The 16903-nt window shown below is 46.1% G+C and overlaps 1 protein-coding gene and 1 pseudogene across 1 annotated transcript; one reads left to right on the top strand and one right to left on the bottom strand.

The window, feature by feature from the left end:
- Positions 1–1848: 1848 nt before the first annotated feature.
- Positions 1849–4942, top strand: LOC125553385 (fe(2+) transport protein 1-like; annotated as a pseudogene).
- A 2075-nt stretch (positions 4943–7017) lies between these two features.
- Positions 7018–9964, bottom strand: LOC125553386 (fe(2+) transport protein 1). Its single transcript, XM_048717176.2, has 2 exons — positions 9165–9964; positions 7018–7810 (listed from the first exon to the last, which is right to left on the bottom strand). Exons 1-2 carry the CDS (start codon positions 9819–9821, stop codon positions 7355–7357), a joined length of 1113 nt encoding a protein of 370 aa, XP_048573133.1. The 5' UTR covers positions 9822–9964; the 3' UTR covers positions 7018–7354.
- Between the last annotated feature and the right edge of the window lie 6939 nt (positions 9965–16903).

The following is a 16903-nucleotide window of genomic DNA, read 5'->3' as shown; positions in this document are numbered from 1 at the left end:
TGTTCTAATCAAATTTTCTATGCAATTCCATCTGGCAACAGGACCTATCGGTAAGCCATTCATGACTAATACAGAACTAGTACTTGTGTGCTAGCCTGCTGCTACTAGCATACTTTGTATCTGAACCTTTCACAATTAGTATTTCAGTGATTTGGCTGAGAAAAAGAAGGAAGATAATGGAGTAGTATTTGACAAAAATAATCAAGAAATGTCAACACCACCTTCCAGTGGCCTGCCACTACTAAACGGTTCAAGTGGTGGCGGAATAATAAATTTTCCATGTGCAATTTTATTATAGGTAGCATGGCAATTATATTATTGAGACCATGAAAATTTTATTAATTAGACCATGGCAGTTTTTTTAGGTAGCATGGCAATTCAATTATTTAGAACATGGCAAATTTATTATCTATCTCATGCCAAATTAATTAGACCATGGTAGTTATTGAAGGTGATTTTAATTGTCTTAAAACCTTTTTTTGTTTATTTTGGACCATGTCAAATTTTGTTGGACTTATCATGATAATTTTTTTAACATACCATGGTAAAATAGCTTTTCTATATCCTATCAAATTTATTGACATGACAAATTTATTTTTTCCCTAGCCATGTAAAATTGCATTGCTGGACATGCTACTTTTACATTCATGGCAAATTTATTATCTACAATACGGGAACTATCTGGATTATTTTTTATCAACATACACTTTGTATGTTTGAAATCAGGATTATGTGGCACTTTATTATCTAGATGCACGGCAACTTCTGTAGCTAGTTCTTTTTTATCTAGACACGTAAAATACATACAATATATGTATTTTTTTTGAATCGCTGGCTATGCGATAGTTTCATTATAAAAGGATGGCGCAACAAAAATTAAGTTGGGTGAAAAAACATTAGTTTTCTTTCTAAGGCCTGTTTTTTGTGGAGCTGAAACTAGGCTTTTTTGGCCCATTTTTTTTGCTTGCGACGTTATTTTTTCGGCAAGGAGGGGTCGTTTCACACAAGGGAATATTTTGGTGGATTGACCCTCTCGGTACAAACGAATTCTTCATTGGGAGATCCCTCAGATCTGACATTCCCCAGATATTATGGTTCATATTAAAATGAGAATATGAATAACTTTTCAAATGTACTTGTCCTGGTTTTTCACATATATCCGTACATCATAAATATCGTATATAGAGATTATATAGATTTTGGCAGGGGGCACTGCAATAGGTATGTAGCACTATATGATACGCACTCACCGAGTCTGCCTTGAAGAACACCCTTAATCCTTGAAAAGCTGATGATTCACACTGGCTTTTTAACAGGCTTGACAAGCCCTCTGCCGCCAACAACAAGTAAAATACACTGGAGGTCATAAAAGTATTTCAAGTGTGTCAAGTAGGTTCTAAAAGTTTAAAATCGTTGACCCTAGATCCTAAATGTGTGTAAGTCGTTTACCACAGGTTCTAAAAGTATTTCATGTGTGTGAAGTAGGTCGTAAAAGTCACGGGTAAAATACACATATAGAACCCGCGGTGAACGATTTCAAACTTTTAAAACCTACTTAACACACTTGAAATACTTTTAGGACCTTCAATGTATTTTACTCGTTAACAAAAACAAATACGGTTTGTTAGGTAACCCAGCAAGTGCTAGGATTACTCGAGTCTCCAGCTTCCATCAATCAACTCATCCAAACTCTATATAAACCCGGCAGCTACGGATGGTCAAACCACAATACTCATCATCATCATCAACCAATCATCAATACTAGCAAAGCAGCTAGCCGTACAGCTAGCCCAGACGCACGGCCGCCTAGATAGCTAAATCGCAACCGAGCCAAGGCGAGATCGAGCAATGCCGTCGTCGCCGCGAGCCCTAGCGCTCGTCTCGCTCGCCCTCCTGATCTGCTGCAGCTCTCCCCTCCTCGCCCATGCACAGACGCCGGCGGCCCACGACGTCTGCGCCGGCCTGGCGACGGATGACGCCTGCCACAACGTCCCCGAGGCGCTGCGCCTGAAGCTGATCGGCATCCCGACCATCCTCGTCTCCAGCGTCATCGGCGTCTGCCTGCCGCTCTTCGCCAAGTCGGTGCCGGCGCTCCGGCCCGACCGCAACCTCTTCTACATCGTCAAGGCCTTCGCGTCGGGGGTCATCCTCGGCACCGGCTACATGCACGTGCTGCCGGACTCGCTCGCGTCGCGAGCCTCGGCTCGCCGTGCCTCCCCGAGAAGCCGTGGCGGCAGTTCCCCTTCGCCACCTTCGTCGCCATGCTCGCCGCCGTGTTCACGCTCATGGTCCACTCCCTCATGCTCACCTTCTACAACCGCAAGAAGAAGGGCCACGACGCCGGGGCTCCCACTCCCAGCAGCGCTGCCGTCGGCAACCTTGAGAGCACGGAGCCGGAAGCAGACTGGCACAGCCACGGCATGGCGTTGGCCAAACCCGGCGACGCCGAGGCTGGCAAGATGCAGCTCGGCCGGAACCGCGTCGTCGTTCAGGTATGTAGTCTTGTGTTTGCACTTGCACAATCAGTTAATATTCCCACTTGCTCTCACTAACCAACCAACTCATACTTCTAATTGAATCTAACACGGTTTTCAACTCAACCTTGGATCCATGCATGGCTGCCAATCAAAGACTCCAAATGGCCAGACCTAGGTTACAAGTAAATGAACACCAACACAACGCCCACGCTAGTCTACCAACTAACTCGCCAATGTAGCCCACCCTTCCACTTCTCGAAAGAAGTTGTTCAGCTCGTCTTTCAGCAGTCCCACTTGCTTTCATGTTCGACCCTCCTTACCGTTCCTAAGGATTACATAGTTCTTTGATGGCACGAAGACTACGGCGTTGCGATGCTTCTATATCTCCCACATGACTAGGATGAAACGCCTAAAAAAACATGACTAGGATGGATAGTGCACTTGTATTCCTTTTGAACTGTCCGCTGCCTCCTATATTTTTTTCCGATCAAAGGGCCACACGGCCCCCATTTTCATTACGGAAATGGAGTCACAGCATACAAATCAAGTTTCATACAGACTTAACTTTTTTCGATGCCTAACATATGCATCATGAAAAAAACTACTCCTATATCTTGAGGCACTTCGACAGCACCTACAGGATGCTACAACAAAAGACCGCTCCAAAGCACCGTCGCTACATCTTTGCCTAACATCTTTGCATCAGGTGAATAAACTCCTACAACCTGAGATACCAAACTCTGCACCTACATGGTGCTATAGTTGCCTCCCTTATCTTTGCACCAGTCCGAGAGGCTCTCACCCGTTGCCGGCAACCACTCTGGTTTGCCCAAAGAATGGAGGATCGCAGTCCAAATCTCGCGTGCAAGCACACAATGGAGCAGCAGGTGGTTGATGCTCTCTTCTTCCTGGCTACACAAGGGGCATCACTCCTGATGGTCCAATCCACGCCGCACTAGCCGGTCGGAAGTTCAACATCTATTTTGAATACGAGCCAAGTGAAGAAGCAGCATTGAAGTGGAGCCGTAGACATTTAGGTGAACTCTGCCGTTGGGATAACTTCCCTGCCCCATGGACACCTCCGAGTGGCACTTGGATGAAACCGTCAACGCGTGGTGGCAAAAAAGAACCGACAATAATATTCCTAACCGAGACGCAATGGCCTTCCTCACCATGCTCGTTTCTTGGGTAATTTGGAACGAGAGAAACGCCCGCGTTTTCCGCCACAAAAGCGCACCGCCGACGATTCTTCTTTTCAACATTTTAGAAGATGCAAAACTATGAGTGACCGCCGGCGCAAAGAAACTAGGAAACATCATAGTGTCCGAGTAATTGCCATGCCGCATTTGTGAGTGCGTTGTAAAAAACTCTAAACTATTCTCTCCCTTATTTAATTAAAGAGGCAAATCTTTTGCCTTCGTTTAAAAAAAAAAAACTTCCCTGCCCCAGAACTTGGCAACATACACAGACTTCGTCGAGAAGCAGCCGTTCGTCTCCCATGACCAAACAACGGTATCCTGCTATGCATGGTCGAGCTCCACCCTCATAGTCCGCATCCATAGTGTCAGGTATTCATTTAGCATGGGCGTTGTTACTTCCGGTCCCACGTCCCTTGCCCATGCAGCATCTTGCATAGCCTGAGCGACCGAGCGGGTTGATCTTACCCTAGTTTTAACGTGAGCGTATAAGGTCGGCACAAGCTCCTCAATCCTCTGCCCATTCAGCCACCTATCCTCCCAAAATTGGGTGTCCTCCCATTGCCTAGCATCGAGTGAGCAGCCGCTCTGATTATCTGCCGCGATATCTAGATCATCTCTGTGCATAATTTTATCACTACTTAAGAATTATTAGAAATTTCTACGTAGTGAGGGGAAATTTCTACGTAGTGAGGCACATAGCAGAAATTTCCCCTCAAAAAAAGTTTAAACTGTATCTTCTTGCCACGTCTACTTATAGTTATTTCCAGGGAGCGTGCATGGACGCTTGATTAATTTCTACGCGTAATGCAGGTTCTGGAGATGGGCATCGTGGTACACTCGGTGGTGATCGGGCTGGGCATGGGCGCGTCGCAGAGCGTGTGCACACTCCGGCCGCTGGTGGCGGCCATGTGCTTCCACCAGATGTTCGAGGGGATGGGCCTCGGCGGCTGCATCCTCCAGGCGGAGTATGGCACCAAGATGAAGGCCGGGCTAGTCTTCTTCTTCTCCACCACGACGCCGTTCGGGATCGCGCTGGGGCTGGCGCTCACCAAGGTGTACCAGGACAACAGCCCCACCGCACTCATCGTGGTTGGCCTGCTCAACGCCGTCTCCGCGGGGCTGCTGCACTACATGGCGTTGGTGGAGCTCCTCGCTACCGACTTCATGGGGCCCAAGCTGCAGGGCAGCGTCAGGCTCCAGTTCATCTGCCTCACCGCCGTCCTCCTGGGCGTCGGCGGCATGTCCGTCATGGCCAAATGGGCATGACTGCGTCGATCCCGCACCCCACTTTACTTTATGATGATGTACGTGTATCTTGTGTCTTTTTTTAGGATAATGTATCTTGTGTCTATGAGCCTATGCATTGCTCCCTAGAGAAGTAATTAAGTTTTGCTTGATCGATCTCCTCTGCTAGCATCACTTACTACATTGGATCAATCCTAATGTTGATGTCCACAGGACACGATGTACTGTTCTACTATTATGGGTAAAAATGTCATGGTTTTCTGGTCATGTCAACTGAACTGTTGTGTCAAATTATGTTCCTTTTCTTTGTTTCTTTATTATTGAACTAGTACAAATGCCCGTAAAGGACGGAAAAAATTTCAAACGTGCTCCACATGTCATTATGCAACACTTCTTATATCCAATTTTGACGAGTAAATTGCTCAAAACTATCACATTTGTGGCTAGGGCACTCCAAAACTTATGTGCCATGTGAGTAACAAATCACACTGCTTCGAAACTAAGCCGCAAATAAGCACAAAACTGACCGGTTGGACCCACATGTCATGTCAACGCGGAATATCTACGCGGACAATACACAATCAAGTCCCTGTAACTTAAGAAAAGCAATCGGTCCTGTTAGTTTTTTTTAGAAAAGCAATCAAGTTCTTGCGTATGCCGGCGTGGTGGCACCGATCGTGGCTGCTCCGGCCTTGGTTGCGCCGTCATTGTGCAGTTGCTTGTGGCCGCTGCTGCTGCCCGCTACTGCTGCACGCGGTGGCCACCGCTGCTGTGCCGCTGCACGCTCCCGCCGCCGCTGGCTCGTCAGATCCCCTGCTGTTAGCCTGCCCCTCGCCACTGAGGGCATGACAAATGCATAGTCTCAGGATGATTCCTCACATGTCATGTAGGACCGGATGTCAAAAAAATTAGGTTTGGATGGGGAAAGCGGGATCCTCTGTAAGAGGCGGGTGCTTGGGGAGAAAAAATATGGTCTGGTGTAAAAAGCTAAAAATGTTTGAGTGAAGAGTAGAGATGCATATGTATTAGAGTCTTTATTTTCTATTACAGATGCCTCATGTTTCCTTTTTCTCATGGGGCATCTGTAGATGTCTCATGTTACCTTTCCTCATGGTGCATATGTATCCATATGCCATCATAGATCATGCCCTGGGTCGCATGCTTCCTTGCGCTGCTTGATCTCCTGCTGCTCCACGCTTACGCGTATGACACCGTTTTCAGATCTCGCCGAGAAGCACCATCCGATCAAATCTGCCGAAATTGCCTCTCCCAATCGATCACCCCGAAAATCGGTGCACGCTTCTCCAGATCGTTTAATTGACTCATGGCGTATCTTGAGTTTCATGCACATGATTCCCTGACCACAACATCGAATCTTTTCCTCCAGATCAACAACCGCATCCTCAAATCGAACATTGCTCATGATCCCACTTGTTAGAATTACGGGGATGTAGTTGTGAGCAGCAAGGTCTAGGGTTACGGGGATGTAGGGGCTAATACCGGAGATGGTGTCGGTGAAGGAGATGGAAGGGGGTATTGGTGGAGGTAGAGCTAGAGTAGAGGTAGGCGGAGGAGGCCGTGGCCGCGGCGACGATGGTGGCGCCCCGCCTGAAGTAGTCGGGTGGCGGCAGCGGTGGTGGGGTTGGCGGGTTAGCCATTCCCTAAGATCGAAAGTCTGATACCATGTAGAATTATATTGAATAATTGTTGATGCAATATTTTGCTGGTGAGATGCAGAGGCCGGGGGTATACCTCCTTTTCGAAAAAATAAAATATTTTACCGGTACAAGAAGTATATATAAGAGCTAAGCCGCACCTACCTAGTCTTATTATAAACCGAATAGGAGTCATAATCCTATTACAAGTTGTATTCTAACAAATACTCATGTTTCAAATTTTCATGAGGACCGGGCTAGATGGGATGAGGATAAATATCCTGATACTCTGGTTGTGTACGGTCTTGATGGGACCATGAGTTATTTTTATCTAAAATTAAAAAAATAACTGTGTGGCCAGGTATCCAGCTTTTCAAAAAGATAGCCAGCAGTTAATATGCACTACCCTTTCATTAAAGAAAGAAAAAAAGACAAGGAACATAATTTGACACGACAGCCCAGTTAACATTACCAGAAAAGCAATGGCATTGTACACACATAGTAGTACTATAACAGGTGTCCGGTGGACATCAACATTAAGATTGCTACAACGTACTCCATCAAAGAAATATGAGAGCGTTTTTAGTGATCTAAACGTTCTTATATTTCTTTACAGAGATAGGAGAGATGCTAGCTGAGAGCGATCGATCAAGCAAGCTTAATTACTACTCTATGGACTAGGGAGCAAACACACGCAATGCAACACACATGCACATGATAATGTAGCGCGATCGACGAGGCTGGACGAGTAGGCACGTTCCCGCGCGGGCGCGCTAGCTCACGCCCATTTGGACATGACGGCCATGCCGCCGGCGCCGAGGAGGACGGCGGTGAGGCAGATGAGCTGGAGCTTGACGCTGCCCTGCAGCTTGGGCCCCATGAAGTCGGCGGCGAGAAGCTCGACGAGCGCCATGTAATGCAGGAGGCCCGCGGAGGCGGCGTTGAGCAGGCCGACGACGATGAGCGCGGTGGGGCTGTTGTCCTGGTACACTTTCGTGAGCGCCAGCCCAAGCGCGATCCCGAACGGCGTGGTAGTGGAGAAGAAGAAGACCAGCCCGGCCTTCATCTTGGTGCCGTATTCCGCCTGGAGGATGCAGCCGCCGAGCCCCATCCCCTCGAACATCTGGTGGAAGCACATGGCGGCCACCAGCGGCCGGATGGTGCACACGCTCTGCGACGCCCCCATGCCCAGCCCGATCACCACCGAGTGCACCACGATGCCCATCTCCAGAACCTGCACATATATGCACAAAATTAATCAAGCATCCATAGAAACTTGAGTGTAGAACTGCAGCACTAGCTAATTCATCCAAAAGCTCTAGCTTTGAAGGTGGACTATGCATTTATATGTCAGTCGTGTCTTAAACTCAAGACCTTTTGACTTCGATATCATTTAAAACTGCACGCATCAACCAGTTCATCTAAAAGCTTAAGCTGATGAAGAAAGACGGGCTATGCATTTATACGTCAATATTGAATAACAAGAACTAGAAAACTTCTTCTTTTTGAAACGGATCCAGTGGCAATTTCTGCTCTGTGCATGATTTTGTTTCGGAAAGAAAGCTTAAAGTGCTGACTGTACTTTTGAAGATTTTGTTTCATTTTTATTGTGAATTGTGACTTTCTGAGTACTAGTTGTCTTCACATTACAGTAGAGTACATGCCTACTCTTGAATAAAAGGATTCCCCTACGCAGAAAGTCACAATTCACAATAATTTTAGAGAAACCAGGACTAAGTCATTGTATTTGCTTAATAACTAATATAAGGCTGTCATAGTGAGGAGTAACATATACTAGTATCATGCATATGATACTAGTGTATGATACTACATCCATAGTGCATAGTATCATAAAGTAGTATCATAGGTGGTCTCATTTATTGCCATGCATGACACATAGTAGCATAACATATCTACTTATGTTAGTATGACCCTCCCTCTCTTCTTTAATTTCCTGCCACGTAAACATGTTTGCGAGTTCCAAGTATATGATACTAGTTATGTTACCCTCATTATGGCCAGCCTAAGGAGGTAGCTACATGCATGAAGCCTCAGTTAGTAGCCATTCGGGAAGTAGAAGGTCAGATTTGCGTGGTCATGCTTGGTAAGCTTGATTGTTTTTGGCAAACTAAAGTCAAACATGATGCATGCATGTAACTTAGTTGAGCTAATTAAAACTTATCTGGATGTTCACATCTTATATAAACTATTAGGTAGCTAGACAAATGGAGGATTAGCCACTATGTTTGATTCAGTTCGTTGTCGATCTCTAGCTAGCCGCGACAACCAAGTACGGCACTGAGACGAAAACAATCTTAAGTACTGATGCAATCACGGAGATGATCTACATATTTAATATTCCATGTGAGATGAAGTCAACGAGTAGCGTAGGCCTCGACATTTGGAGTCGATCGGCCGGCACCTATGGCGTAAAAACTAAGAAAAAGTACAGCACGGGCGTACGGAGCCGGTCCTTGAGAGATTTGATTGGCGGCCATGCATGGATCCATGGTTGAGTTGAAAACCATCTGAACGACGGTGTGCAAGCGGGAATTAATTGTGCGAGTGCAACACACAAGATTATATACCTGAACGACGACGCGGTTCCGGCGGAGCTGCATCTGGCCGGCCTCGGCGTCGTCGGGCTTGGCCAACGCCGTCCCGTGGCCGTGACCGTGGGTGTGCCAGTGTGCTTCCGGCTCCGGGCTCTCGAGGTTGGCGACGGCGGCGCTGCTGGGAGCCCCGGCATCCTGGCCCGTCTTCTTGCGGTTGTAGAAGGTGAGCATGAGGGAGTCGACCATGAGCGTGAAGACGGCGGCGAGCATGGCGACGAAGGTGGTGAAGGGGAACTGCCTCCAGGGCTTCTCGGGGAGGCATGGCGAGTTGAGGTTGTCAAACGAGTCCGGGAGCACGTGCATGTAGCCGGTGGAGAGGATGACCCCGGACGCGAAGGCCTTGACGACGTAGAAGAGGTTGCGGTCGGGCTGGAGCGCCGGCACCGACTTGGCGAAGAGCGGCAGGCAGACGCCGATGACGCTGGAGACGAGGATGGTCGGGATGCCGATGAGCTTGAGGCGCAGCGCCTTGGGGACGTTGTGGCAGGCGTCGTCCGTCGCCAGGGCGGCGCAGACGTCGGTCGCCGGGTCGGTCGCCGGTGTCTGGGCATGGGCGAGGAGGGGGGAGGTGCAGCAGAGTAGGAGAGCGAGCGAGAGCGAGACGAGCGCTAGGGCTTGCGACGACGGCATTGCTCGATCCCGCCGTGCGTCTCCTCTTTACTTTTGGTGTGGAGCTGGTTGTACTTGTCGTACGGCTAACTGCTTTACTAGCACTGATTGCCGATGATGATGAGTAGTGTGGTTTGAGGATGTGTAGATGGCGGGATTATATAGAGTTTGGAGTTGATGGAAGCTGGAGACCAGAGTGATCCTTCCAACTAGCCCGCGCGGTGTACGTGGGTTACCTTAGAGCATGTAGATGTACAATGGTTCTATTTTAGAAATGCCACGTAGGATAAATGATGAGATGAAGGAAAAAAATTAAAAGAAAAAATTTATCTTCTCATATTTAAGAGAAGACAAGAGATGATCTCTTAGCATAATATGTCTCACCATGTTTTTACGAATAGCTAGTTATTGAAATAACACTGAGAGATGACCCTTTGTAGATATGTTTTTTTGTCATCTGTAAATTACATGCAAGACTTAAGATAATATTATCTTATCAACCATTGTAGATGCCCTAAGAGCATCTTCAGAGAGAATATCGGGTGATACCATCACGTGTATACTCCCATGATACCAATTTGAAAATATTAATTAAAAGGTTTAAAATATTCCAAAAAAATGTGAACGTTGACAACACATATGTGTACAAACCTTAAAAAATTCAGACCGAAATACAAAGTACACAGAGAGAAACAAAAAAGACAAAACTGGATGTCAATAATGTAGGTTATGACAGTATTCATGCTTTTTGTCTTTATTGACACTATTATGCTGAATTTATCTTTTTTTTCTACACATGTAATTTGACTTTGAACTTTGATCTGATTTTTTTTACAGATTGTAGACACATGTGTTGTGAACATCCACTTCTTCTTCTTTTTTAAATTTCTGAAACATCTAAATTTGATTTTTTTTTAAATTGGTGTCATGGGAGCATACGGTATCACCTGATATTCACGCAGCATCTATAATCACAACCCTCAATCCGACCTCATATGTCCGCAGACGTATTCGAGCACATCCACAGACAGGAGCAAGTAACCCCTCATTTCATCGATGATGTTGCAAGCACAATCCTCAAATGTAAACCCATATTTCCATACTACACCATGCATGTCATGTGGAATTCATCTACGTACTAGATCAAACGATCTACATTTGAAAGAAACTAATGTACTTCTACTCATTGTTGGAGATGTAGATGACTCCCGTGCCGGATGGACTGGCCTCGTGATCATTGGCGGCGGGCAGCATCTCCGGCTTATCTTCCTTGTCATCATCCTAGAGGTCTGCGAACAGCTGCTCCAGCCTCACGTCCACGAGGTAGATACGGTGTTGATTGGCCGCCATCTCCCGGTTGGACCGAATCGAGTCAAGGATGGCGGCTTGCTCTGCCTCGAACACTGTGGTCGCCTTTGTGGCAAACCAACACGTCTCAAAATCCACCTCTGCCATGCCAAAGACATCGGGGACCTCCATGCCCGGCACCTCGTCCGCGTATCCTCCATGGCAGTGTCCTCCTCCTCCTCCTCCTCTGGCAGCTTCTCCTTTGGCACGTCCTCTTTTGGCACCCGCTCCTCCTCCTCCATCACCGCAAGCTCGCAGGCGTTGTGTGCCTCCTTCGAGGCGAGCATCTTGGCTTGGATCTCCGTTCGGTGCTCAAGTGTGATGATGTGTCCAATTTATGTGAGGATTTCAATACTTATTTTGTGCCTTCATGGTAGGCTTTGTGGAGTTTTATCGCGTTCGCGCACCTCTTTTTGTCGGTATTCCGTGTAACATCTTTTGGAGCAAATAATAATTTAGGAAAGGAATCTCTGAAAATGGTAGTGAAATCATGTATTTAATGTGATAATCATCTACCATAAAAGAATGGTGAAAAGCAGCCAAAGGAGGAGTTGTTGTGGAGCCTCCGGAGCAAAAGACGACGCTCCATACAAGCACGCCCGCTCATATGGGCGGTTGTATGATACTCATGTGCCGCTGCCTTGTCCACTACTTCCACCGTATTAAATCGGATCAGGGATCAGACGCGCAGAGACAGCAGAAACTTGTCCAGAAGGTAGGACCCTAGCCTCCGGAGATCATCCGGAGGAGGAACTAGCAAGGAGGAGATCGCCATCTTCACCACCGAGCACAAGGGGGCTACAACATCATCACCACTGCCATCATCATCCACATCCATCTCATTGTAACATCAGGAACCCTAGTTGTTACGTGTGTGATTCATTCATGTTTTCCATCACCATCCTTATGATGTTTGTTGTCTCCATGTGTGAGTAGACCCTGATTCTTGGGGATATGGATGAACCTTGGTATGTATAGAAGCTGAAACGTTATATTGGATATGAGATCCTCTGTTGAATGCTTAGTTTAATAAACTTCGTGGATGATGTGAAGGGTCCCTACTCAGCATTATCGCCGAAAGGCCACGAAGTGTATCATTGTCGTTGTAGAGATTGGGATGTGAAGGTAATTCAAGGTGACAATAAAAAGCCTTTGCAATTGATAGGGGGTTTATGAAGAACCCTTAGAGAGGCCGCGTCCATGGGGTAACTCTTAATTACCTTGGTCATAACCTGCAGGTGGGAGACTATGGTGATGGCGTGTGTGGCACGAAGTCTACTCAGACTAGAATGTGTACTGTACCCGGCTCCGCCCAGCATAATCATCAAGAGTGGCTCAAGTATCCGGATCATATTATGTAGATGCATAAGTTGCGCTAGAAACATACCAATGGGGATTCCAGACACCCTGAGGACACCTTAACCCTCTATGATTTCCACTTGTTACTCGTGTTGTTGTTTTCTATTTACTTATATGTTATTTACTTTCAGATCGCTCTACATCAAAATCACTATTTACTTCCGGCCCCACTTTGTTTGTAGTCTACAATCACTTGCATGCACAAATCCATAATTCACAACAAGAAGCAACGCTAAATTCCTGTGGTCCATGTGGGATCTATACTCTTACTTCGAAAAGGCTACAACTAAACCATGTGCATTTGCAGGAAATCACGTCAACATGTTATATGATAATCTTCTGCCAGACCATGGTAGAGGACGATCTTGGATTGAACTGGAAGAGGGAGAGGAGGGAAATGGCAGCGGGGCTAGGGTTGCCTCGCCGTCCGACTTAAATAGCCGGATCTTGAAAAATATTTGGACTAGTAAAAGTATAAACATTTGCGCTCTCCTATGAGAACTTGAAGAAGGGAAGCAGGAACATGGCAGCGTTAGAGAACCGAGTTAGCCACCCTCTCGTGAAAATTCTAGTTATATAACTACTAAATTTTTGTCCGTTCCATCTCCAATGCTTCTTTGATCACTATTCCTCAACTTTCAAGGCAATGAATGGAAAGATAGCAACGTCGCAACCAAACAGTTAAGTACATTTGTTGCTTCTTCTCCTCAGCCTTACAAAAGTGGTAGATTTCGCTGTTAATATACGGACCATTTAACTCTACTTGTAAGCTTTTGCTGCTGTTGTTGTTGTGAAGGAGACACGACAGTCAATTTCATTAATGGAACCACGCGCTTAGCAACCTGTTGAATCTAAAAGGAAAGCATAGCGCCTCTTAACGAGGCGTCGATAATGGACTCACGTGGGCAGTGGGCTCATAGTCAATAAACACTAAACAGACCCCAGAACACAAACACAAAAATCGAAAATTCAGAATCCACATGAGCTCAGGAGCAACAACAGTGGCATTTTGCACACATAGAACTAAGATCAGTCTCCTTTAGCTTGTTACAATCATCCAGCAAACAGAGCATATCTTTTTTTTTTCGAGCAATGCTACACCTACAGGAAGTCACGAAACCATCCCGCCGGGACACACCGTACATAAAAATTTGACAAATAAGAATAGGACAAGTCGGCACGTAAGCTCAGTACATAAGAATTTGCGCGTAAGTCTAGCATTTTTGTTTTTTCCCTCGCATGGTGCCAGCAGCTGATAATGGTTTTATTATTGTACAAACTTTACAATGCTCACTACCTACCTCCAAGCGTCGAACTTGAAAGCAACTTTTGAAGTACACCCTGAGTACAATTGAAGTACACGGCTAGTAGAGTACATCCCACAGGCACACCAGTACACCCGGCCGACTCTAATCATGCTGCTTCCGCATGACGTGGGTAACTAACTGCCCTTGATGGCTCGATCAAATCTTAGCAGCTGACTTTGTACAAGTATCGATTGATTGATTTACTATATTTTTCTCAGTGGTCTCTAGGGCATTTGCGGCAAGCCGTGCATCAAATCAACATCAGGCACATCTCATGCCATAAAAAAGAGAAAAATGAAGCATCTCCGTATAGTTTGGGACGGATGCGGGTACGACGATATGCTCAAGGAATTTGTGAGACGATTAAGCTAATCTAGGCTCGATGGGTGCACAGCACCGTGCGGTTGAGCTGTTCGTGTCGGCCGGCTGCGGCTTCCATTATAATTATATTATAGTGGTTATATAATGCTAGTACCACTCCTACTAACCCTGTTTTGACTTTGCGCTATATATGTTGTACTACTAGGATAGTGTCAGTTCTGTCTTAGCTCAAAATGACGTCGTGATTGCGCTATGCAAAGGACAAGTTCTGTCTTGTTAGTTCTGCAGTCACTTTAGACCCTCGATCTCTAAAAAAATTTGGACGATGGATGACAGCATAATGAGAAATATAAGCAGCGGATACATAGATAAGCTATTTGGACTTGTGTATATGTTTGAACTGTTCGTGATAGCGCTATAGTAAGCTTCTGTGACTTGTGGCAAAATCATAAACAACCCTGTTTTCTGAGAAAATAATGGAGCTGACTTTTTATTTTGTCATGCGGATATAGATGGATGTGGATAGATAGATGCTTCTGTTTCGTGCGTTTATATGCCACCGCTGTTGGTCAACTCTGTGTCGTTGCTGGTCTCGTCAAAGACGCCACGGGCACATATGCCTACCCAGAAAATTAATATGTTGAATGATTGCATATAGTCATTATATTTTGGACCCTCTTTTCTGACGAACGTTCGCCGGAAAATATGGCATTTGCGAATGTTTTCATGGCATTTTTAATTGCGTGGGTGACAGTTTTTTTAGAACGACATGACATTTTCTGGGTTAAAGACCCAAAATTACCATCTTTCGAGAAAAAATGGCATGCCGCTTTGATAAAACTGTCACCCGCACATAACTAAAAATACCTTTAAAATCGTTCGAAAGTGGCAACTTTTTCCCAGTGAACGTTCGCCAAGGAACATTACCGTATATTTTTTTATTAAAACCATAGACCGTCATTCAATTGTGTGTGTCTATGCATTGCTCCTTAGTCCCAGAAGTAGTAATTAAGCTTACTTGATCTAGCATCTCACGTACATTGTAGCAATCCTATTGTTGATGCCCGCTAGACACAAAGTATTTGGGATGCGTTTAGTTACCTGCATCGTTTTTTGCCACTTTGCATACTTGTCCCAGTAGGGCCTGGCTGAGCATATGCAAGCAAAAAACCAACATTTGCATGTTGATTGGTTGCCTACATTGCATCAAGGCCTGGGTGGGTGCATGTTGTTTGGTTGCCTGTGCTTGTGCTTGGGGTGTGAGCAGATGCAAAGCACAGTTGTTTGGTTGTGTGCAAGTACTTGATCTGCTCATCCCTTTTAAATGTGGTGGACTTACCACCCATTTGACAACACACAACATAGAGGGGATGATCAACACAAGAACAGCAGCAGAAGAACATGAAGAACAGAGCACAAAACATGAAAATAGGTAGCTAAGCTAGGCATAAGTAGGATAATAACAGTACTAGACATAAGTTTAAAGAGGGGGGCATCCCATGCCCCTCCTGGACCCTAGGGTGCTGCTCCCTGGGCAAAATATGGACATGTTCACAGCAAAAGACAAGTTCAAACATAACCTAAACTACTTCGGTTCAGAGTTTCAGACTTGACAGCCGAACTAGAGGGCCTGAGTGATGTCGCCAACGCATCTGTGCGTAGAGCACCGGACCATGCAGATGTTGGAGTTGTTGGCGTTGAAGATCTGCACCTTCAGCCCCATGCCGGAGAGCTTGACGACTACAAGGTCACCGGGGACGATCTTGTGTCAGCAGCAGAAGTACTCCCAGCCACGCCACAACACTATGTGCCCCTTGAACATCTGCACCTGGACCCAGAACTCTCACCACTTGTTGGCATAGAGGCTGACGATGTTGACCGGCCATTGCTTCATCACCGGCCACTTGTTGGAGAGCTTGAAGACTACAAGGTCGCCGCTGACCGGTCATTGCTTCATCACCGGCCTGAATTTACGTGGGGTGATGAGCATGGCGATGTCTTCCTCGTCACTGGTCTGCACGTAGAACCTGATAGGTTCCCGTGCACCCTCCTCGTGGCCGGTCCTCAGCCACCTGCCAGCGCTCAACGACATCCTCATGTAGTCCACCCTGCCAGGGAGCACCACCCTCTTCAGCCACTGGATGGTGGGGATGAGGTCCTCTGCCCCCTCCGCGCCTGCGACGACCTGCGCACCATCGCCGGCTCTGTCCCACTCCGTCTTCATTATATTGTCAGCAAGATGGACATCAGTTAGCAACATATGACATATGATCAAAACTAACAAGTAGGCATCATCTATGCTCACTAAACACATCTTACAATGATCACTATTAACACATGATCAGTGCTACTCTGATCAATGCTTACAGTTATCAGTGCTAACACTGATCAGATCAAGGCACCACTCACATGTCCTACTTGCACCTATTATTTTTGGCATTCAGGTGTGTCCCACTTGCATGCCACATGCACTCACGTACCCTAGCAACAAGAGCAAGAGGAGCACTAAGAACTAACAATAGTAGCAAGAACAGTATCATATACACTAGTAACAACACTAAGAACTAACGATGTGGCAGTACAAAGTAACAATGTGCCACTACAAACTAATAATTTGGTAGTAAAAAGTAACAATATGGTGCTAAAATTATGCAAACTAACATTGCACTATGAACAATCTAGCCATGTGGGATGAACAAAGTATGCATACACTCTGGTTCATCCCCAAAACAATAGATTCTGATCGAATCTGGTCAAATCGGTTTGAAT

This window comes from Triticum urartu, chromosome 4A (genome assembly GCF_056163025.1).
Source record: "Triticum urartu cultivar PI428250 chromosome 4A, HENAU_Tu73, whole genome shotgun sequence".
Lineage (NCBI taxonomy): Eukaryota > Viridiplantae > Streptophyta > Magnoliopsida > Poales > Poaceae > Triticum > Triticum urartu.
The sequence above is the reverse complement of the archived record's forward strand: the minus strand, read 5'-3'. Positions and strand labels throughout refer to the sequence as shown.